We start from the raw sequence: 17,195 nt of genomic DNA on the forward strand, positions 1-17,195 counted from the left end.
TGGGGAGTCTGACACTGATGGAAGGTTTTTTCTTATTTCTATATCGTATCTTGCGTAGATCGATAGCATTCGGAATGTCGACACTACGTTTTATTGTCTTGTCATGGTAAGTCGGTTGGTTTAATTGTTGGATGACCAAACTAAATATTCTAAACTAAACATCTTAATTTCGATTTCTAGATCCTCACTCATCCTGTACCTCGTACCCTTCCTTAATCATCCCCTCCTTCGACCCCCGCACAATGGTCCAAAATCCCAAAAACGCGATCGAAATACCTAGCATCTCAAATTTGTCGTTTCTTCCTGTAAACTTTTGTATTTGTTTGCATTTTGGTCCGAGTTTCATCGCCAGAGATCAACAATACAGTTAGGAGCTAATACATGGTCCAAAGACGTACAACCTATTGTTCGCTGCGATCGTTTACAGGTTTACGTATCGAAAGGCAGCCCGAAGCGTCTTCCTCGTCAGTCTGGTGCCCCTTGGGACCGTTCTTTCCAGATGCCAACGGTACAGACGTCGAAAAATCGACGACTGACGCGTCGGACGGAGAGCACCGAGAGACGGACAGGGTTGGAAAAAAGGTGAAGTGAGAGGCGTCTCGGCGGCGGGCGCTCTCCGGCACGCTGGAAACTGGCCCTCGAGGAAAAGCTTATTCAATTCAATTCTAATGGAGCGGCGAGGCGAAGGAGAATAGTTGCATTCGCGATATCGCCGGCACGGTGTAACGTCGGACCGACACGACCGTTCTCGTTCGTTGCCTCGCGCGAGTCCTTTCGAATGATGAGAGTATTCTCACCACGTTCCCCCGACATTACGGATCTTCAAAGCGCCCGCCGTCGGTCTGGCGTATCGTTAATATAAATTACACCCACACGCGTGCGCTCCGCGAGGCCAGACCCGGCCGCACATTGAAAAGCCGCGCGAAGCTGCGCGTCGACGTATTACCAGATTCTTAGGAATGCTTATAATTTTACGAGCCTCCTTAATATGCGCTTAGCTTCTGCCGCGGTAGCCTCGGCCTCTAGCTGCCTACGTTACCCGGGCTGTGCAACCCTCCCACCTTCGTCTCTACCCTTCGCATGCCTACGTACGACATTTTCTACTTAACCTTTGAACCAAGATCGTTCGCGCGTAGCAGGTGCATTCCACCTTGCGGCGCGACGATCACTCGAAAATCCGCATCCGCGCGCGAAGGCGCGGTCGCTTCCTCCTCGCTGCCGGGGAACGTCTATATTGGACACGGGTGAGCGAAGAGGGATTCCGCCGAGATTGAAGTTCGACCTTTTCGTTCCAACCAGAGATTTTTTTTCTCCTCTTCTTCTTTGACTTCCTGCATCCTACGGTGGAATATTCGCCGCGATAAGGAAGTCGAAGAGACGGATACGCGGGGAATGTTTATCGCCGCGCGATGCAGAATTATTGAGACTGAAGTTTCGGTTTCTTTCTCGATTGGAGCAGAATCGTTCGCCACAGGGTGGGGAACGTGCGGTGACTCGGACGATGGGAACGCGAGGAACGTTCGCTGTTACGCGCTGTGTACATAGTTACCGGGATTGGAGCTTACTTCTCGATGGGGATCCGGCGGGATGTTTCAATTTATGCTTTTGAGAGCCGTGCGGTATCGTTCGTTGCGTTAATCGACGGGATTTGAAGACCAAGGAAGAAGAGTCTATGGAAACTTTGCTGATTTCGGTTTGTTGAAACGTGAAATATTTTCTTCTGTATTACTATCTGTGAAATAGACGAAACGGATGGTTCGTTGGTTCTAGTAATTGCTACAGCTAAAGCATAATGCGAGATTGAATAGAGCACGCACGACAGGCGATGAATAACTCATATGGCATCGATTCCATTTGCACGAAAGGCAAGAACGTGAATGAAATATTTGTGTCGACTACTCTGAGAATTTAGTCGATCTTTGCCAAAAGATAAATTGCTTCGAAACAATAGATTTCGCACGAAGGTATGCCAGCTACGCGAACGCGAAGCGCTGCAGGTAAAAATTGATAATACCGAGTTTCCTAGCGCGCTGCATGTTTCAATACTCAAGGTGCAAAACCAGTATGGTACGCGAAAGTCACTCGGCTCGTATATGAGACAGGTGAAGGGCCACGGTTTTTGTTCCGCGCGCGACTTCCCGTGTCGCCATTTAAGCGTGTGCGTAATCGCCGATGTATGAACGCGACCAGTTGTAATTACATTAATTTCCGCCCATAATTACGAATCCCGCTCGAGAAATACAGGCCGCGTATCCGCGAAGAAAGTTGTAATTAAAATCTGCAACTGCCTCGAACGTTTACTGAATAATGCAAAATGAACGTTCGAATCGATCCAACAGTGCGCTAGGAGTCTCGATGAATACACGTGATCCGATTCGGGTGAGGCAACCTCCAGGTGAAACCTAATGAAAAGCGTCAGATTTTCTCGAGGAAATTGCACGATCTTGCTGAGAAATTATTTATAAATGAGCCGTTCACTGCACGATAAACTCCACCAATCGCATAAAAATCGTAACGTTACCGACGATTGTAGCAATCTCTAATAACATCACTGATTATTTTTTTGGCTATTCTCTCTTATTAATTTTACATACCGTTAGATGAAAGCTACATGTGTATTAACGGACTCTACGATATTTATTTGAATTTATATTGTAAAAGGAAATTTAAAAGACGATGTACATTAACGTTTCAGTATCGTCAGTATCGTTTCACCAATGATCCCTAACGCATCGTGCTCGCGATTTTCTTAATCAGGATCAGCTATCGAGAATTTCTCACGAATAAAGTCCGGCTGACTATTCGATTGGTCGTATACGAAAGGACGGTATACGTTTTCATTAGTCACGAAACGCGTGGGACAGAGAGACACGCCGGTCTCGCGGCCAGTGTCTCAAGGGTTGGCTCCGACAACTGTCGATTCGTCACTGTCAGCTAGTGCAGTGTCACGAGCTGCTCGAGATGAGACGACCGATTACAGAAATGAAAAATGATCCGCGAAAACCTTTGATATTTCGTCGTCCGCTATTCCCCGGGGAATACACGAAACAGTGTCGGGTACCCGGTTGCCGCGCGAAAACAAAACGAGTTTCCATTATTCCTGCTAAGAGAAAGGACGTGTCCTTTTACCTCCTCGAGGCTGCCAGCCATGAGATTATCGCGAGGAAACGTCACGCGGAAAACACAATCACGGATGGCTATTGTTGCCTCTCGAACAGTGAACAATGATAGCGATGGTTGAAAAAATGGATGAATAAATCGAAATCTCGAGGATTGAAATTTCACTTGTCCCACCATATCGAGTGAACGAATACGTAGAGTCAGTAGATTCTAATTCAAGTATTCGGTGAATCCTCGATTATAACAAACGAAGATTCTTCCATTCCTGGAATTCGGTTCTCCACGCCGTAAATAACTTTGACTTTCCAGGTGTTTCAAACAGCTTGCGATATTACTATCGGATAAGCGTCACCGTTATGCTTTAAGGGTGTCCATCATCTACGCTGGCCGTCATCTACGTTAACCGACGTGTATTACACCGAAGTTGACACTTCCGAAAGGAGGTAAACGCGACGACGTCGCGAGTCCCGCGACGTCCCGCGAAACGATATTCGGCATTATCGGTTAATTAACAGTTTCATTAATCGCGTATCGGCATTCCAGCGGGTCCTTTCTTATCACCAGCTTGGGACCGATTGATTTACAAGTTGGCGTAAGTCGAAGACAACCCTCGGTGTTTTCACGTGCGACGGAGACCTTTTTCAACCGTGTGCCCACATACGACGCTTGATTATTTCTGTTTAACGATCGCAATTAAATATAACCGCGGAATGACTCAATTATCCTTAATGCGCTCGCAACGTGCGATTTCCTTGGACCCCAGTGAAAAGAAGGAGAGAAGCGGGTTTAATTGATCTGCAGTTCATTCGTTAAGACCCGGAAATGCGACCCTGTTCCCTGCAGTAATTGTCTTAGTTCGATCGTTTCCTCGGCTAATTGAAATTCTTACCTAACTACTCGGGTGCCATCGCGAAAGAAACTCGTTCGACTCTGTTAACCGATGCTTAATTAACACGTCGGCCATCGCGAGATTTCATTCCTCTATGGCCCAGCTACTCCGTGAAACATTTCGCGACAACTTTTACACATAGAAATGTCGTGTCGAATTTCCATCTTTGGTATGAAAAAGGGAATCTCGCGGAGTTCCAGGATTCTCTACCTAATCGATCAACGGATTTGATTTTTTATTCGTTGGATTCCTAACCTTAAAACTTCCATTTTCGTGATCTAGTACGGTATAGAAGAAAGTTTAATAATTTTTGGTGCCCCAAAGCGAAGTGCAGCCCTTATCTGAATGATTCGCTAAATTATTACGTCAAGTAATCGTGTTCGATAACTATACTGATTCCGTTTTACAATTCAAGTAACCACAGAATATCTTTTTTCGCTAATGTCAGTAGTATAATCGCGTTCACCCATCTCGCAATCGCGATGAAATAACGAATAACAACATATGCTTTTCGATCGAAGCTTAATTGCGTTTCGTAGCGAGCAACTGAACATAGCTGCGGTGTCCGAGCGGTTAAGGAGATGGACTTGAAATCCATTGGGTGTTACCCGCACAGGTTCGAATCCTGTCCGCAGCGAAAATCTTTTTTTCCCACAATTTTGCGTCAGTCGACGTCAAACGCCATACCATGCAATCCCTATATATTTCTCATTTAATTAAACAATAAATAAATAAATAAATAAAAAAAAAACAAGAAATGAATCTACGAATATCTTTCACTACTGAAGGTTCTTCTACTATTCGCGTAATAAATACTAAACCCACTTTTTTAATACTTTATTCGCTCGATCTCGTAGTGTACTTGTTTCCCATCGACTAAAGACTGCACACGAACGACAGAAGACTCGGTGCGACTACTCCCGCGAATATACGCTCGCCCGTAAGTATGAAATATGTAGATTTGAACAGCGATTAGGAGGTCGTAATTCGTCATCGCACCTACGCAATGAGTGTTTCATTCGGCGGAGATTTCATGACGGCGATAATAATTCGCAAAGGGTACGCAGGACTCGATAAATCCTGCGTTGACGTTGACGCATTGCGAAAGATACGCTATTTCTAAGTGAAAAAGCAAACACCGTCGTGGCGCGTAACGTGTTAAATTTAACGCGATAAAAGTGGATTGAATTCATAATGAAAAAGGTACTTCGCGGGGTGGGGGTGGGATTTTTCATTAAATTTTCATTGAACAAAAGATTTTCAGGGAAATAAAATTGCGAGTTATATCCGCCTGTTTCCTCGACGTGAAATAAAATAAAATACCAACGATGAATGCTAGATCAAAATTTTGAAATAAAGTGGAATCATATACCATTGTGCGATTGCAATCGTTTCGATAAAAATGTTAGTTCAAACTGAAAACACTGTAGTAACTATTTTTTTTTTCTGAACATTGTCCCTGTGCAACTGTCAAAGAAAAACCGGAAACGGGGGATTTCCGAGAGGAACTGTGACGACGACAGAAGCCATTTCATAAAAATTCCTGGCCTCCCCTCTCGTTTCTCGCCGGTCGAAACTCGCGTAATTGAAGAAACAAAAGGGGACTGCAATTACGTCTGGCAATTACGCCGGTGTAAGCGAGTCTGCGCGAGGCGAAGAAGCATGGCCGCGCGCGCGCGTCTTTCTTCCACGCTCGACGCGAATTTTTGATGAAATTATTTCCTCCGACTGGATCGTAAACTGTCGGAAACGAGAGCAAGGAGAGAGGAGGGCCGCAAAGTGGACCGAAACCGGAAGTGCGCTTCAGAAATCATGAATTAAGGCAATGTTACGTCCAGATCGACCGTGACTAAATAATTCTTCGGAGGAAAATTAAATTCTTTTTCTGTATCTATGAAAACATGAACTTGCATAAACATCCGTTGCTTATTTATTATCGACTCTCTCCTTCTGACTCTGTTTTCTTCTTTTTCTACTTCTTTCGCCTTCGATTCCGAACCAGAGATAGAAAATGTTTAGAAGCTCGTTATCAACCAATTACTTTTGACTATGAATATGCATAAAAGTAGCTGCACTTTTAACTGGAAGTCGCGAATAACGAATTGTGGACATCCATTAGAAAATTACCCACCGCGCGATTTCGCAAACGTTGTACAGCCCGAGCCTTGATGCAATCGAAAAGAGGAGACCGCAAGACGAATGGCTTACAATTAAGCAAATAAGTAATTAAAGCGCCTGTAATGGGTATTTATGGAGAAACCTGTCGTAAAAGCTTGATAATGAGAAGAAATAAGGGAACTTGTTAGACAAGAGACATAATACCGTCTAATGCGAAATGCATGAACGCAACAACGATTGCAATAAATACGAGGATAACTTTTACGATGGTTACAAAACTCGCGTGTTTTTGTACGAACGATAATGTAAAAAGTCCTAATGGTGAATATATTAATACTGCGCTGAGAATGCAATATTGGACAGATAATACCGCTGGAATCGCGAAATTACCAATGATTGCGTCACGTGAAACACATTTCATTCGAAATTTATGAAATTTTATAACGAGGAATTATAAACTCTGCCGTTTAAAATCATTAACTTCTTTCTTAATGATTATGAATTCTATGACTCGTAACCGTTAATTCTCTCATCGATAGTAATACATTCTTTCGTTTACGATCTATCGAAAGTTTTAAAACTGTACGTCAAGGAGGAAACGAGAGGAGACGAATCATGGACTTCGGATGGCAAAGTTCATGATAAGGCCTTGTAAACTAGCGGGCAGCTAATTTTTAAACAAAGCCTTAATTTCGCAACTTCATAATATCGCCGTGTACCGTTTATTACTTGCTGGGATAATAAATGATTATTACGTCGGGGGAGGTGGAGTCATGGAACGGGCTCGAGGAAGAATCCTTTGATGTCTTCTCGCTCGGCCTGCTTCAAGCGGAGCGACAAATTCTTCGATATTCAAGGGATGAAAAGCTTCTACTCGCGGGGGTTAAGCTGCCAACTTAAAGATTGCGGTGGAAACGCTTACGCTTTTCATTTGAGGAAAGAGCGCTTCGCGGGAGGGGATCCTCTCGTCCTCAAAGCGGTTCATCTTTTGTCTATATACCTCGGTATGGGTTCGTTCGCGGTTAAATCATCGATTAGAATATCATTCATTAATTAAAGTCACGCTGCTTGTACGTTCTAAATGCTCCCTTTGGCAAGGCAGTGGGAATCGATTAACGTTAGGATGATTAACAGTGGAATTTTATATTAGACCTCTCGAATAAAAGGTAGGCTACCTTCTTAACGAGTTGACAAATGAAGAGAATTGATAAACCTGATCGAAAAAAAAAAAAGGAACACATCGCAATAATACACTTGCACAAAAGTCTCTACAATTGCTACTCTTCTTGACGTCACAGCAAACGGGATAGTTAAATTGAAACTGAAACGATTTCTGTATACAGCTGTCGCATAGTAATTACAATTAATCCTCGATAAGAATTTACGTCGTCAAAGTTACGTATGACTCGCGTAACACGCGAAGCCGAGCGCGTGTTCCATTCCAGGCACAGGTCATAGTGATAAGAGTTCTTTATCGCAGTTAAACAGCGTGCAACTGGTATTTACGTAATCGCGACAAACGTAAAGGCAAATATGACAGAGGAAAAGAATAGAACGTGCTCCGATATTTCATTTCGATCGACCGTTTCGCAAAGTGTATTGCAAAAATAAAATTCTCTATTCCACTAACCGTCTCGATTCACTTTTTTCTAGACTGACCTCGAATATCTGTTGGATCGCCATCTCCCCGTTGTTGTTGAGTCGTCGTGAAGAAGGATTTCACAGGCATAGGAAGCCAAGTAAGTCGTCAGATTGATATGTATCACTGGTTAGAATTTAGTATCGCTATCCGATAGGAGTACGCACAAATTTCACTCGAATTTAAACAGCACGCACGATGTCCGAAACGTAAATAAATCCTCGACCTTTCCCAACCGCGATCGAGGTTCAATACCCCCTCTTACTTTTCCCTCGCCTTAGGTATTTTGAACAGTATGTACGGTTTAGACGACGTCGATGGGTTTGTATACATTTTTTTTTTTGTCGCTCTAACCGAAATCCGCGTCGACCGTTCTCCGATGTTGTTATCAATGGGGAAACTCGCAATTTCGAAAATTCCGGTTCATCACGTACGTTTTGGCTTCTCACGAAGTTAGAATCGACATCGAACATGTAAAATGTGCGTGTTAGAGCTTCCTTTCCGCGCCTTCCGCGATATAAAAATAAAATGCTCGACGCAACGATGAAAATCGTTCGAGATGTTGTATAAAATGCCTACGATATTATTTTTCGTCTCGAAAAATGGTTGAATCGGCTGAATCTCTCGAGGCCTGTTCGGGCGTTGGGATCTCGCTGACCGAAGGGAGAAGGTGCAAGCTTCGCCAGTGCATGGAAAGAACCGAAAGAGGCGAACGAAGATGTCACCCAGCGAGGGGAAGAACGAGGGAGATCGAATCGAAAGGATCGAGATAATTCCATTTCAGTACATCACGGACACAGCGCAACGGTGAATCGGAAACGGAGAATCCGCATCGACGATCGCGATCGTCGGGCGTGCACGGTCCCAACTTGCTTATTTCTTCGAGAAGCGTATCCCTCTCGGCTTGATGAGCGCGCAAAGAGGATAACGAGGGTCGTAAACCTTTCCAGTGGCTCCGCGTGCGATTTCCGATTCGCTTCCACGATCGACTAAACGACGCGGCGACGTCTTATTTGCGCTTTCGCATCCTTCTTCGCGTCTTGTTCTTCTTCTTCTTCTTCTTCGTTCTCTTCCTCGACCTCTCTCCGACCATTTATTCCCCTCCCGTCCCGACAAAGCGCATTTGTCTACGACGGCACAATGGTTACCCCCGCGATTTCCGCGATAGCCGACAGCTTTACGGTCATCCTCCGACCGACAGAAAACGTATGCTAATTCGTCGGCGGGTTTGATTTCTAGGCGTGCGCTACCAAGTACTGAGAGCCATGGACTCGGTACGTGCTATATTAAACACTTTTTTCGAGTAACGTTTCGGGGTTCTGTTAAAATTTCGTTTTCGTATGAATCGTCACGTATCTTGTTCGTTTATAAATCGTTAAGGAAAAGCTTTGAAAATTAATATTCCGCTGGCGAAGCTCCAAATAAACACCAACATAAAAGTTCAGCTCCGTACGTTACCCGGTTTGCGCCAAACAAATTCTCAAGCCATGACCCAAAAAAGCGGCTTGAAAAATAGAGACACCCTCTTAAGTAGGCTCGCCCGGCATCAATGGAATAGCTGCGCCGCGAAAGACGCGCGAAATTGATGAAAGTATGCCGGGTCCGCGCATTCCGGGCAAGTTTCGAGTTCTGATCAGCTTTGGCAGGCCGAAAGTGCGCGGCGAAACGCATCTGTTTGGCCAGCCGATAACACGACGGGGACGCGTCCCGTCGCGTCGCGTCGCGGTCTCGCTCTTATTAATGAGAGGACATTCCCCGCGGGCCTTCGAGATCTTCGTTCAACGATCCTCCCCTCGAGCGAAAGCCGAAAACGCGAAGAATCCGCGGGTACAGCTCGGCCACCGAATGAAAAACAGATGGTGACACCGCACGGCTCGGAAATCTCGCTTTTTCGCGCCGAAACCCTTTGATACCCTTGATGATCACGACGACACGTGCTCCTCGGCTCTCTCCCGCTTTGATTTCGACGCGGAATCTGTCAAATGACGACGATGATTTTCGACTATTTTGCGAGGGGAACGATAATGGGCTCGGACGAGGGTGTTGTCGATGCTTGTCGAGAATACTCTTCGTGTTATTATGCTTCTCGAGCCTTGGGTCACTTTTGAGGCAGACAAAATTTTCCAAAATCAAATATAACAAATTCTAGATTCTACTTTTAGTGACACCAAGAACAATCCTATTAAACAACAGTCGCTACCCTCGACGAACAAGTCAACCGATAACCTCCACCACTACCAGCCAAATTTCATCTTCACAAAAGGTGGCACACGCGCGTTTTCCAGCAGACTTGCGTCGAATCCGGCGCAGCCACTTCATAGGCGACGATCTCTCAATTGAAGCGATGATCACGCACGGGGATCCCTTAATTGTGATCCCAGGGGCCAGGTGGCGTCGAGAGGACGCGTGTGCTTCCACCGTGGCAAGCACAGAGGTGTCTCTATTAACCCCCCGAAACTAGAGAACCGTGCAAAATGTCTGAGCTCGAGGGAGGCTCTCTATATTACCTCGTTTTATGCAGACGCCGTGGCTTCTATCAAATTAAGTTCATACGGGCTTCTTGGCTTCCGCCGGATCCCGAATCTTAGCGAGTTCCCCTTTAGATCGATCGGCTCATTGGCCGTTTAATCAACGCATCCGGTCTCGTAATGAACCTCCACTGTTCGTACGCTTAATTTTAGACGATGCAACAATTTTAAATATTTTTCGGAACTCTTTGTTCTCCTTGGTTCGTCGTGATGTTCGTTCTACTTCTGTAAATGGTTGTTCGTGTTCAGTAGGCCAGACAATGTAAGAAAGTAGCGCTTAAATTCTCATTTTAATTTTTCCCAGAATCCAGTTCCCTCGACGGGGTGACTGGTCGGTTAAACGTCGCGGAGGAACAGAAAAACGAAAATATGTATAGCAGCGCGGACGTCTCTCTGAGAACATTCACACGTGTGTCATTTCGCCAGTTGATATGCACCGCGATTCCCTCATCGAGAATTCATACGTGTACGCTCAGCAGTCACGCGACTAACATTTTACTCGGATTGTACGGGTAATTGGTAAGGGCAGGGGGTATTTTTATTCGCCGTTCATATTCCACGGTGAATTTAATTATTCGCAATGCAAATGGCCCCCGCTACGAGGAATCCAACAGACTACGGTAAACTTGCGTTTTCTCGTTGCGAATACGCGGAGAGAGTTAAGTATCAGGAAATGATACGAGAGTTAACGAACTTGGATTAAACACAAACATTTGATTGTCAGTTCGAATAACCTTCGCGAAAGAGGACCCAAATTAGAAAAATCGAAACCACTGATCGCTTGATTCTCAATACTTGGTTTCCAAGAATAAATATATTGGAGTAACGCGACACCAGACAGTTCGAATAACAATGATTCCACTGCTGCCAGACGGATAGATATCGCCGTCGAACATCTCTGCAACGATTAGTCAGGAATACTCGACTGGACAGGGAACAACAGAATTTTAACTAAATAACGACAACTAGGTGTCCGCCGTAGACGTAGGTGGTCCGTGACGTTCGTTAAGCTACATTGGGTAGATTCGGAGATAAACGGAAGCTACACCTCGAGTAACACGTACGGAATTAACATAGCTGAGCGCGGTTCGACGTTTAAAAGCCGATCGCATTTCCATACCGGTGCCATTCGGTCCCATTTGAGGCCAGTACCTTTCGCCAACACGCTCGTCTATATTTGCCCTCGGACCTCTCGAAGACTCATTTATATCCTGCTATCCGTGGATCTTTACGCGGTGGGCTTCCTCCGTGTTCGAAGGACGATCCTCGTGCATCGCGATCCTCTTCCGTTGTAACTGAGCACCGCCTTTTCCATTCTATTTCCTCTTTTTCGGTTCCTCGATCTTCTACCTCCACTTTTTCTTATTAATATCCAACTTCTTCTCCGACACTATTTATTGAATAAATATCAATTCGTCTTTCAATTTAGCGTTGGCTACATTTATAAAATATTTAGTTTTCCATGTCGTGTACGTGCCAAAAGTATATTTTATTGTGCTCCACTTAACGAAGTCTCGAATGAAAATAATAAAACAGAACGAACTCCATTAAGAAATAATTCGTCCACGAAGACGTTGACACCTTGGTTACGCAACGCACAAATCAACACCGTCGTCGCGTGCTTTCTCATTAAACGATGCAAAAGTGAATCGCGAAACGGCCAAATGACGACGATTTATAAGGAATTTCGGGATTCGAGATTAGAAGAGATGCCGTTGCAGTCGATGAATCACTCGAAGTTCGCGAGCCGCGATTCCTGGCATTCAAAAGAGGCGTTAAGTGATTAAACGACTAGTTGTCATCGGTGACATTAACATATTGCGTTCTCCCCGGCTAGAGTTAATGACTTGTATCCAAACTACTGGCTGTCATGTAGAAAAGAATTATATATGACGGAGACGACAGTTCGCAGGGGAGACCGATGAAAGTGATCTCTCTGGCTGCGAATGAGATAAGAGATACGCTAAATCTCACCGCGTACAATGCGCTTTAACTCCTCGATGCATTTATCTTTCTTGTTCTGGCCAATGGTAACCTTCTCTGGTTAGTCCAATGCTAACTTTTAAGAAACAATGCGTACGTTGTTACTCAAGCATTCCCAAATCCTAAATATTCGAACGGTATATCGCGATGTGCAGTGGCAGGAGAGAAAACGTAGGCGAAGAAATGTCTCGGGAAAATTTCACGGAACCGTCCACGCTTCCCACCTTGGCGATGGAACGCGAGTCGCGGAAAGGCTCATCCGAGGAAATCGAACGCGTGATGGACGCGCGCAAAAAGTAAAACGTCGGAAGAGATATTACCAGTCTTTCCGCGAAAGCACGACAGAGAGGCCACGGGGCGGAAACTTTCTCCCGCGGTCATAGATCCTCCGTGGACGTCTGGAAACCGATACACTTCTGTTGCGAGTGGACGGGTTCTTGCGACTCATCGAGGCCCCTCGTTCCTCATCGGCTTTCCGCTCCCGGATCGCGTCGACGTGACTTTCGGGCCGCGCGCACGGGAAACACCGAGAAAAACGAGTAACTCTATAAAAGCTAGTTCTCTCGTTATGAGCTCGCGTCAGCCGACGGGCAGGGTACCGTGGACCCGCACGTCGCGTCGCGGCGCAAAATACGCCACGGGTATCGTAAAGCACTCGCCGAGTGGTTACAACCGCTTACAAATGACTCTCTTAATGTCCGCCGATCGCTGTATATATTTTACAGGGGAGTTCACTCTCGTCGCTATAACTTATACTTTCTGCGCAGGCTAGGGGAACGGGCAAGAAAAATAAGAATCGACCGACGGAGATCCGTTTTCCGTCTTACGGGCTGTGCCCGTTACGACACCGGTTTCTTCTCGGCGAATCCATTCGACCCGACCAACCTGACCGCATCGGACGCGAGTTCTTCCATTGGGTCATCCCGTGGATTCGTGTCACTCGTGGCTTTTCATGTGCAGAATTATTCGTTCCCTCTGTGTCTATCGAAGAAGTTTGTCTAAATTAAATGATATTTTAAAATTGGTCCATAAAGGGTGGCTGCATTTGCACTCTTAGGAATTAATTCCCGATACGTCGAAATGTAAAACTTCCCAAAGCCGACCGGCGCGTTCGCGGGCCACAACGTCGTCGCGAGTTAAATCGAAAGTAAAAACGCGACATCGAAATCGAAGTGAAACGTGGCTCGATGGTGAATCAGTCAACCAACCGGGCCAGTGACTTTCGCGCACGTAAATATAGAGACGCTTCGCGCTCGTCGTCGGCGTCGCGGCCCCGAAGAATTCGCAGGCATTGTGCTTTCGCCAAGCTGAAATCGCCGCGTGCTTTTCTGCGCTTTCGTTCGTTTTTCGTGGCATTCTCAGCGCGAGAAGCGGTCGAGAACTGTGCCCAGGCCACGATTCGAGCTGGAAAAATAACGGCGGCGCTTCGCTCCGAACCCGACGGATCCGTCGCGGTCTAATTCGGTTTCGTCCCGAATTGAGTAATGACACGGGAACGCGTTAAGTAGCTTACGGAAACGTAGTTGCGCCTGAATGCGAATGAATTATATTATTTCAGAGAAGATTGGAACATGACGTCCAAATAATTTTATAATAAAAATAGAAAATAAATTGTATCAGGAAGTAAATAGAGGAAAATTATAATTATTGTTTAATACAAATATGCCTGGTTTGTCTCGAGAGTTTTTAACTAGACGGCTTCGCTTTTCAAGATTTAAATTCTCCATCACTCTCTGAACTAGATTATGCTTCCATTACCGCGATAAATTTCCACCTGACAGAATGACAAGTGGATCCCCAAAGCCTGGAAGCCATCGCGAGGCGACTCCATTAAAAATCCGACAACAATTCCCCGATACAGCCGCGGGAACGTGAAATCGGGCCGGCAGCGTGAAAATTAACGAACGGGCTGCATTATCGGCGTCAGATTTATGGGGACGGGACTCGAAGAAGAGGCTCCGATCGAACGAAAACAATGACAGCCAGTGAAACGTTTCCACCGATTTTATGAACCCCGAAAAAGCGGCGGGTCCCTGGCCGCGCGCCAACCGGCCAACGGTTTATTATAGTTTTGTTATGACAGCGGGGCGTTTCGGTAAATTAATGTTGAAACAAATGTATCTCGGCCGTAGGGAGCGGTAGTTGTACCTCTAATTGAATTGGTAAACACCATAAGTTAACCAGTAAGTAGTCATGTCGACATAAATCACTTTTGGGAGATGAGCTGTCACCGCGGGAGAACTTCTGTTCGTTGGGACGAGCATCGATGGAACGGACGATTACGGAGAACGTTATTCTTGGTAGTTTCGCGGGAGAGTTCGTTTTAAGAAACCACTCCAGGCCAAAGGGAAGCTAATTAATTCACTGGTTTGTTTTTGTTCAATTCCTGAATGTTAAATGGTTGCTTGAAAACCCCTTTGAAGAAGTTCGATAGATTTATCCAATAGTCAATAATGGAAAAACACCATGAATTGGAAAGTGTCATGATTTTACTTCGCTTTCGCCAGCTCGCAGTGACGTTACGAGCGTACACCCTTGGCTTGAGTAGACTTTCGCCAATTAGGAATAACGCGCTGGTAATAATGCTGTCTGTCGATTTCATTCTTTATTACACTCTGCTCTATCCAATGACTACGTTACGTGCATCGATAGCATTCTTCCATTAGCGAAACCTCCGTCGAAGCTTGGGAGAGAATTGTCCTACGTGTCTTGGCTTCGCACGTTTACTTCTTGCTCTGTTACGTATCGACAGTTTGATGAAATCACCAGTTTTTTTTTTTTTTCAGAATTAACGTACTTAATTTCTCAATTAATTGACGTGACGGTCAACGTGTTATAATATTAGTATAGATTTCCGAAGGTGTCTCTCTTTTCGGAGCCGTTACAGCGTCGTGTCCCCTCAAACTTCCTGGCGCTTGGTTGTTTCGGGATCGAACCGTTGGAACATCCTGGCCGAGATGGTTTTTACACCCTCGATGTATCGGGTGATCGCGAAAACCGCCCTTGGTTACGCCATTGGCTCTCCCCTCGGCGGGTGCATCGGCATGCACACGCGCTCAACTGTGGCTGGCTGCGGCGTGTAGGCTGTCCGGCAGGTATGATTTGTCGCATCGCCGACCAGCTGCTGCCCTCGTGTTCTCCCGGACTTTCCGAAGAAACCCATTTAGCCCGGCAAAAATATTTCTATCGGCCTCTCCTCCGCAGCTCGCGCGCCTCGTGTGCGACGCGCAATGAGCAACGGTGAACCATAGCCGAGCACGTTCCGTCCCGCCGGCGAAAAACTCATCCCCACTGTGTACGCGTTCATCTTTTTACCCCTGGGTGATGTACGCGCGTATCGGTAGAGCCGAGGATCGACCCCATCGGACTTTTGTACAATCGAATCCGCGGTTATGGACAATCGAAGAGATGGACTCTGCACGTATGACGTGGCGATCGACATGTTAACGCGGTTTTCAGAAAAAGGCTGCGGCTAAGAATCCCAAGTCAGAAGTCTAATCGAAGCTGAGGATAAACGAAACGTCGAAGTGCTCCACCCAAGGTCACTCTACTCCACTGATATGCCACATTTCCACCAAAAAAAAAATTGAAATTTAATTCTCGAGCTGCCAGAGTTACCTCGCGAGAATTCCCTGCCCAGATGCGCGACGGCCAATCCGCGAGGATGATAAAGGAACTTCGTCGCGATCAGGAAAAGAATTCTCCCGAGGGGAACGAGGGGGGGGGGGTGGGGGGATGAAGACCGAACTCACAGCTAAGTATTTTTACGCGAAAACACCAGCGGATTCCTCGGGTCCAGGCCGCGTAGCCGGCGCGTTAGCCAGCGCGGCCAAGAATAAATCATGGGAAAAAGGCAGGGAAAAGAAAACGCGCGGTTCGCCTCGTGGACGCGCCGCCGCAATCTAGTAGCTCCGAGATACCGAAGGGTTAATAACTTTCCCGACTTTTCCGCGGGCCATTAATTAATCGGATGCCAGGTAGCCTTAACGCTACCGCGGGGAGACGCTGCGCCCGCTTACAAGGGGAACAGATAAAGTTCACGATACCGGGGGATACCAGATGCGAGAGGGGAACGAGGAGATCTCGGAGAAGGACGAATGAGTCGGTTGGTGGGGGTACGATGGGAGCACGAAGGAATTTCAGGGACCGCGAGCTCCAGGATTTTCAAGTTTTCAAATTTTACTAGGAGAAAATCGAGGTTACCGTTTTTTTTTAGAACGAAGGAGACTGGTTCTTATGACACATTTAAAACAAAAATATGATATCGATCGTAGTATATTTCGATGTAAATATATATTCCGAAATTCAAATGTGCCTTTGAATTTTTCTTAAAAATTCCAACGAACTTTCCGGTCAACCAAATGTAATTAAATTCGTTTCTTCGGATGCTAGGAAGCCCAGGCGAAAAAAATGTCACCCCCGAAGGGTTAATAACTCCCTAGACTTTTCCGCGAGCCATTAATTAATCGGATGCCAGGTAGCCTTAACGCTACCGCGAGGAGACGGTGCGCCCGGTTACAAGAGAAACAGATAAAGCTCTTGATACCGGGATACCGGGCCCGAGGACGTAGAGGAGACCGCGGGCGGCGGAGGACGAAGGAATCGCAGGGACTGCGAGTTCCGCGGGGTTAAACAGTCGGTATTCCAGTAATGGAGGCTTATCGTGTGCTACCGCAGAAGTCCGAGTGCTAGTCCGAGTTCGAGACCCGCAGGCTGCTCACTGCGCCGGCAGACGGCGTTTATTAATTCGCCACTTACCGCGCATACTCGAGTCTCCGTTCTTTCGATATCGATGAAGAATTAGGCGCGTTTTGTCGGACGGTCGCGAGGCAGCCGCGAGCGCGCGCCCGTAGGATCTGGAAAAACGGCCATGGCGACCGAGCTAGTCGTAAATAACGCGCGCGGCCGTGAGGTGCGT

General features: G+C 46.2%; 1 protein-coding gene and 1 non-coding gene across 5 annotated transcripts in view; one reads left to right on the forward strand and one right to left on the reverse strand.

Annotated features, from left to right (window-relative positions):
* LOC128896063 (protein vestigial) overlaps positions 1-17,195 on the reverse strand; it is an 82,500-nt gene that overhangs the window by 43,573 nt on the left and 21,732 nt on the right. The window contains exon 1 of one of the 4 annotated variants that reach the window (XM_054159217.1): positions 7,787-8,004. The exons of the other annotated variants lie outside the window; for them this stretch is intronic. Coding sequence (XP_054015192.1) covers positions 7,787-7,810 — 24 coding nt within the window. The 5' untranslated portion in view covers positions 7,811-8,004. Of the gene's footprint in view, positions 1-7,786; positions 8,005-17,195 lie in introns of those variants that run through there. 4 annotated transcript variants of the gene reach the window in all.
* Positions 4,565-4,646, forward strand: Trnas-uga (transfer RNA serine (anticodon UGA)). Its single transcript has one exon. It is a non-coding gene; the product is annotated as a tRNA-Ser (tRNA).

Source organism: Hylaeus anthracinus, unplaced genomic scaffold (genome assembly GCF_026225885.1).
Source record: "Hylaeus anthracinus isolate JK02 unplaced genomic scaffold, UHH_iyHylAnth1.0_haploid 5, whole genome shotgun sequence".
Classification (NCBI taxonomy): domain Eukaryota; kingdom Metazoa; phylum Arthropoda; class Insecta; order Hymenoptera; family Colletidae; genus Hylaeus; species Hylaeus anthracinus.